Here is a 6,366-nt window from a genome sequence, read left to right as displayed (position 1 = left end):
GGAGGGAAGGAAGGAGGGACCAGACGCTGAGATGGCGACAGGGAGGTGACACCTGTGTGATTGGGACACTGCCCTCTGCCTGCTCAGGGGCCCCAATGAGACCCTTGATACTCCCTGCCCCAACTTCCCCTCAAAACCCTTTGTGCCCCTCTCCCCTCAGCCAGAACGGGGCACGGGGTGCCTGAATTCCTGCAAGTGAGTTACCCGTGACTCACTGCACGCAGGTGAGCGGCTCTCGGTCATGAGTCGCACATGACTACAGCCCTACGCAGGTGAGTCGTCTGCGCCAGGCTGCACACAGCAGGTGGTCAGGAGCTGCTCTCCCACACCACCCCTCCGGTGGACCTCAGCCTCCCGCGCCTGAGACAGGGCGGGTCCGGAGAAGGCGGAGGAGCCGGGGCGCAGAGCGTCCGGGCCCCCACGGGGCATTCTTTCCGCTCCTGGCCGCCCTCGACCCGCGGGGCAGTGGGTGGGGACCCCGGGCGCCCGAGGTGTCCTGGATGGATGTAGGTCACCCGAGCCAGGGTGGAAGCTTGGCCGAGGGCGGCCCCGGGCGGCCGGGCCCGGCACCGCAGCGTTCTAGGCTCCTGCGATCCCGCCGCTGTTCTGGCGCCAAAGGCGGGTACCGAGAAAAGCGCTAACAGCACGGCCGCCGGTCTACACTCGCGACCTCGGGTCTGCACATGAATCGTGTGAGCAGAAACGCTCGGTTCCCTCGCGGGTTTGTGGGCCACTGCTGTCCTCTATGGAGACCTTTTCTAAAATGGAGGAGCAAAGCAGAGCAAGAGCCCGGATAGCTCAGTCGGTAGAGCATCAGACTTTTAATCTGAGGGTCCAGGGTTCAAGTCCCTGTTCGGGCGCGTCAGTTTTTCCTTTATGTTGAGGCTGTTAATTGTAATAATGTACTAACTCAGCGTTTCAACATTTATCATAACAAAAATCTTCTTAATTATTTTTTTAATTTTGAATTTTATAGTACAATTGCATAGGGTCTGAGATTTCCCTACCCCGTCCTCAAATTTCCACCCCGACTGATTTTCCTCATATTATTACAATAGTATAATCATTCATAAACAAAAATATTTCAAAGTCAATGAAATTTTGTCATTTTTGCATGCAACTTTCTGAACACTATGTATGATTGAGAAGTTGATAATAGGTAGTCCATATTTCGTGTGCGATGTTCACGTGTTTACTTGCATTGCCTTTTCCGAAAATAACAGGGAGGGAACAATGCTTACTAACGTATAGAATCTGGGAAAGTGCTGAGCGAGCCGGGGTTCCATGGTGTAATGGTTAGCACTCTGGACTCTGAATCCAGCGATCCGAGTTCAAATCTCGGTGGAACCTTTCGTTTTGTTCAGGCTCTGTGCGACTTCTGCAAGTGACCTCTTGTGAGGGAAAAAAAAATCTGTGGAGAAAGGCAAAACTGAACCCTGCCCCCCCAGCACACCCTGAACATGGATAGTAACGACGATATTCTAAGCCTGGAAGCTTCTGAACGAGGGTTTGGGAACATGTGTGCAGGAAAACAGATGATGAAGAAATGTTTTTTGGTTTAAACAGGAAAATGTACAGCTGTCTGCAAGACAGCAGACAGAGGAGGGTGTCAAAAACAAGCCAAGACAAAGACGTCAGCAACAATCCCAAGTACCTCACGAAATTACAAGAACACAGCAGGTGAACTCAGCAGCAGGGAGGGGAAAGCCTGACAAAAAGACACCGGCCTGGCAGCGGTGGGATTCGAACCCACGCCTCCGAAGAGACTGGAGCCTAAATCCAGCGCCTTAGACCGCTCGGCCACGCTACCTGCGTGCGAGCCGCCCCTTCCCGCCGTCCTCCTAAGAGAGGCGGAGGCGGCGGGGTGAAGATGGCAGCCATCCGCGGCCCCGCTTGCTCGTCGCCGGCTCCCCGGCCGGAACCGCGAGCACTCCGGGCGGCGGACCCCGGGCGGGCCACAGCGGGCGGCGGCTGACGGGCAGCGGACCCCGGGCGGGCCACAGCGGGCGGCGGGCCCCCGGGCAGGCGGACCCCCGGGCGGCGGCGGACCCCCGGGCGGCGGCGGACCGGCAGCCGAGCCGGCTGGAGTCGGGGAGCAGAGGCTCCCGGTGGGAACGCGCGCCCCTCCCCGCGCTCCGGCCGCGCTCCCCGCGTGCCCGCGGCTCCACACCGCACGCCGCTGGCGGCCCCGGCCCGACTTCCTCACACGCACACACACGCAGTGCTCCGCCCCGGCCCGGCCCGCGCCACGACCCGTAAGCCGAGAGACGCAGCCGCTCGCCAGGTGGCTCTGTGGCGCAATGGATAGCGCATTGGACTTCTAGTGACGACAAGAGCAATTCAAAGGTTGTGGGTTCGAATCCCACCAGAGTCGATTTTATTTTCCTTTTTGATACCTTTTTCTGAAAGGTTCCCATCTGTTTGCCCCCACCTCCCTCCCCCCGTGTTTTCTGAGTGGGTTTTCAGTTGCAACCCCAGTCTCCGCTCTGCTCTTTACTTACCTGTCTGCCCGGAGGTTTGGGCCGCGGAGAGCAGGACTGGGGGTGGAGAGGAGGGGGTAGATGCCAGAAGGGAAGGGGCAGTGGGCGTGGATGGACGCCGAGATAAAGGCAGGCCCCTGGCTCAGGGACACACGGGATTTCAGAACCACTTTATTCCATGCACTAAGGACTCGGGAAGGGACTGGGACCGGGTCGGGGACAGAGCGGGTACAATCCTAGACGCCAAGGGAGCGGGGAAGAGGTGGGCAGGGAAAGGGGACAGGAGCAGGAAAATATATATTTATATAGATACTCTAATATAGACCACATCTCACCCGCGCGCTGCGCCCGCGCGCCCCACCGCCCTCCCCAACACCTCCCCGCCCGGACGCCCGGGGTCCCTCTTGCTGCCCTCGGGCCGGAGTCTCAACCTCACCCCCAGCCCCCACCCCCACCTCCCGCCCCCACCCCCGCCAAAGCTCAGGGCCAAGGTCTCCAGAAAGCGGGCGGCGGGAGCGCCGGGGCCTTGGGCGCCCCGTCTTGTCTGTGAGGCGGCGGCGGCAGCAGTCCGGTGAGGGGTGCCGGCGCGCCGCAATCCCCGGCGCGGGGCGAGCGGAGGGCTGGGGACCATGCGCAGCGCGGGCTAGGGGGGCCCTGGTGTGCCGCGGGGCGCTGGTGCAGCGCGGGACCGAAGGCCGGTGCGGCGGGGTCCAGCGGTGGGCGCGGCGCCGGAGGCCTCGGGTCTAGCGGCGGCTCGGGCCGGGGCGGTTTGGGGCGCAGGTAGCCGTGCAGCGCGGAGAAGAGCTGGGCGCGGGCGGCCGGGCTGGCGTCGTGCGCGAAGGCCGCCAAGCGGAGCAGGCACTCGCGGAAGCCGGACAAATAACAGCTGGCGAGCGCCTCGGCGTCCTGGCCTGGGGACCGGGGAACCCCTGGAGCCGCGGCGGCCAGGGCAGGGCAGGGGCCCGGCAGGTGGGGAGGAAAGAAGGGGCAGGGCGCAGAGGTACAGAGGCCGGACAGGCGCACAGGCGGAGACAGCAAGCCGGATGGACGCACAGAGGGAGAAGATGAGAGACACAGAGACAGACACGCGCGGGTGTTAGTAACCTCGCCTCGCAGCAGAGCCTGCCACTCCCCCCCAAGCCCACCATCCACCGCCGGGTCCGCCCCGTCTTCCCCCGCCCGCCTGCGCCGCCCCACCCCCCGCGCTGTACCCGGGGGCTCCACCCGGCTGCGCTCCCTCAAGTAGCCCACGGCGAACTCCAAGATCTCCGCCTTCTCCAGCTTCGGGTTCCGGAGGTTCTACAGACAGCACGGGTGGGCGCACAGACACACAGGGGTGGGGAGAGAGGGGGGAAGTGGCAGGGGGAAGAAGGGAGGGGGCGGGCGCGGGGTGGAGACGACCAAGAAGGGGCCCCGCGCGCCGGGAGACGAAACTGTCCAGCCCGAGGGGATGCACCCGACCAGGGCATGGCGTGTGGGAGGCGGACTGGGGTTGGAAACCCGGCGGTTGAGCGGACGCTGGGGGGAGGGGAAGGGGACATGCCAGAGACCCATGTGTGCAAAGGGACCGACCCTGAGCCACTTCTAGACAAGGGATGGGGCAGAAAAAATCGGGTCCTAAGAGTGAAATGGTTGGGGGAGCGGTGTCCAAGGTGGAGTTCCCAGAACGGGGATCGGGTCAGGAGGCCTCGGAGCGAGTGTCGTCCAAGCAGCAGGAGCCCGGTTCCCACGCCCCTGGGAAGCCCTGGGGTGGCAGGGGAGGCAGAGGGGCGGTGCGGGGCTGGCGCGGAGACTGACCTGGTCCCGCGTGCGCTCCAGCAGCAACAGCCTCAGCTCCTCCAGGCTGCGGTTGATGCGGTCCCGGCGCCGCTTCTCCACCAGCGGCTTCAGCATCTGCGACAGCGGGACAGAGAGAGCGGGCCGGCCCGACCTAGACTCAGCACGGCCGCGGTGCGGGGACCGCCCCGCTTCTCCCCGGGGCTGCCCAGGACTGCCCCCATTCGCTCGCTCCTCGTGAGCCGGAGCTGCTTCCCTCTCACTCCCCGAATCCTCCTCCGCCGCCGCCGCCACCTCATCCCGCTCCTCCCTCTGCCTCTCCTCCTCCCTCTCCAAGACTCCCTCTTGTGCCCCCTCCCCGTCTCAACGGAGAACTTCGGGGACCGTCTTTGCGCCCAGGCGCGTGGGCCACACCGTGCAAGACTCGGAGGAAGAACCCGAGGGCGATGGACAGGTCCGCCACCCTCGGTCCACGCCTCTTCCTTACGCTTTCCGCCCGGCCTGGTTCCCAGCGCACAGCCCCACCGCTCGGCTGCCCCCCCCCCCTCCGCTCTCCTCCCCACCTTCTTACCTTGGGACCCTCTCGATTCTCAGCTCGGTCCCGGGTAACCATTGCTCCTCCGGACCCTAGTGTGGACCCGGCCCCCGCCAGCGTCGACCCTTATAGCCCTGGGGGGCGGGGGTCAGGTAGGAGGGGACAGAACCCAACCCCGCCCCTTGGGCCCAGGGCCACTCCCGCGCCCCCTCCCCCAGGACCCCCGGCACGAGGCTCCCGGAAAGACGAGGAGTGAAAGGAGGAGGGGGTGGGAAAGGAATTGGCCCCGGAGTGTGGGAAGCGAGGGTCGAATGGGGCACCGTCTGGTTTCACGGGACCATAAGGCTGTCTAATGAGACGGAGTTAACTGCGAGGGGGGGAAGGAGCTTCAGTAATTGGGGGTAGAATAGACTGGAGGTATGTGGGGGCGGGGGGGGGGTGACAGTCAACTTTATCCCTAGAACCACAGCACTGCACCCCTCCAAACCCCAAGCAGGATTTTCTGCACCTTCCAGACAAGTTCTCCCTCCTCCATTCCTTGGTGGGTCCACCTGATTCAAGTAGGGACTCTGCCCAAGTCATTTGTGGGCAATTCTACGCTCCCTCACCAGTCCTTCCCCACTCCCCAACATCAACCTGCCCTTTTGCTATACTGACCTAAACTGGCCAGGACCCAAACCAAACCAAAAGACCACGTGCAACAAAGTAGCTGTTCTAGAAACAAAGTGAAGTAGGGCCCCTCCAACAAGGAGCTCCTTAAGGGGTGGCTGGGGGTCGTGGGAAAGGAAGGGGAAGGCGTCCAGAAAAGGGAGCCACTGGAAGGATGTGAGGCAGGAGGCACTCCAGGAGACTGAGATGTGGCTGCTGGGACCCAGGACACAGGTGTGCCTGGGACGGGAGGGGGCACGAGAGGGGGGTAGGGGAACACACACCCAGGGCATGACCCTGTGCAGAATGAAGAAGCTGCGGGGAGGGGGGGAGGCCGTGCCCTGGGGCACAAGAAATGGCATTGAGATCGCCAGAGAGGAGGGCAGGGCAAGGCAGGGTGTTACAGAGAGGAGTGGGTGGGAAACCGAGAGGGGTTTCCAACAAGCCCTTCCTACGCCCCTCCACCCATTCCCCACCTTCCACCCTGGGCAGGGAGTCCTGAGAAGGGGAGAGCAGACCTCAATGAGGGGGCTTCCATTTGGGAGCAGGGCCCCCAGCACATGCCACCTCCCCTTACTTCAGCCAAATGGGAACCCAGATGTGTGGCCCCGCAGCTTCCCGCCGCCCGCTTCCCTCCCCCACCCCCCACTCCTTGGGAACCTGAGTTCGGGCTGAGTTTTTCTCACCTGCACGCGAGGCTTGGGGCCCAGGGCTGTTCGCACCCGGGTGTGGGGCCGCCCCCGGCCATATGGGGTGGCTTTATGGCCCGGTGGCCGGATCCGGGAGGGAGGAAGGATGGCTCGGCGTTCGCCCCACCCACCTCAGCCATCGGGACTGTTGCTTGCCGGAGCTGGTAGTCCGCACCTCCAGTCTGGTCATTTCCGACTCAACCGCGTGCAAGCTTGGAAAGAGATAATGAAAACGCCC

The 6,366-nt window shown here is 63.4% G+C and overlaps 1 protein-coding gene and 4 non-coding genes across 5 annotated transcripts; 3 read left to right on the top strand and 2 right to left on the bottom strand.

The window, feature by feature from the left end:
- The first annotated feature begins 787 nt into the window (after positions 1 to 787).
- Positions 788 to 860, top strand: TRNAK-UUU. The gene has a single exon. It is a non-coding gene; the product is annotated as a tRNA-Lys (tRNA).
- Positions 861 to 1,278: 418 nt separating this feature from the next.
- On the top strand, positions 1,279 to 1,350 carry TRNAQ-CUG. The gene has a single exon. It is a non-coding gene; the product is annotated as a tRNA-Gln (tRNA).
- Positions 1,351 to 1,728: 378 nt separating this feature from the next.
- Positions 1,729 to 1,810, bottom strand: TRNAL-UAG. Its single transcript has one exon. It is a non-coding gene; the product is annotated as a tRNA-Leu (tRNA).
- A 476-nt stretch (positions 1,811 to 2,286) lies between these two features.
- TRNAR-UCU lies at positions 2,287 to 2,374 on the top strand. Its single transcript is given in 2 exon segments — positions 2,287 to 2,323; positions 2,339 to 2,374. It is a non-coding gene; the product is annotated as a tRNA-Arg (tRNA).
- Positions 2,375 to 2,960: 586 nt separating this feature from the next.
- On the bottom strand, positions 2,961 to 4,869 carry HES7 (hes family bHLH transcription factor 7). Its single transcript, XM_041001399.1, has 4 exons — positions 4,828 to 4,869; positions 4,278 to 4,373; positions 3,692 to 3,779; positions 2,961 to 3,409 (listed from the first exon to the last, which is right to left on the bottom strand). Exons 1-4 carry the CDS (start codon positions 4,867 to 4,869, stop codon positions 2,961 to 2,963), a joined length of 675 nt encoding a protein of 224 aa, XP_040857333.1.
- Between the last annotated feature and the right edge of the window lie 1,497 nt (positions 4,870 to 6,366).

This window comes from Ochotona curzoniae, unplaced genomic scaffold (assembly GCF_017591425.1).
Source record: "Ochotona curzoniae isolate NIBS_2020 unplaced genomic scaffold, NIBS_Ocur_1.0 scaffold_2453, whole genome shotgun sequence".
In the NCBI taxonomy this organism is placed as follows: domain Eukaryota; kingdom Metazoa; phylum Chordata; class Mammalia; order Lagomorpha; family Ochotonidae; genus Ochotona; species Ochotona curzoniae.
The sequence above is the reverse complement of the archived record's forward strand: the minus strand, read 5'-3'. Positions and strand labels throughout refer to the sequence as shown.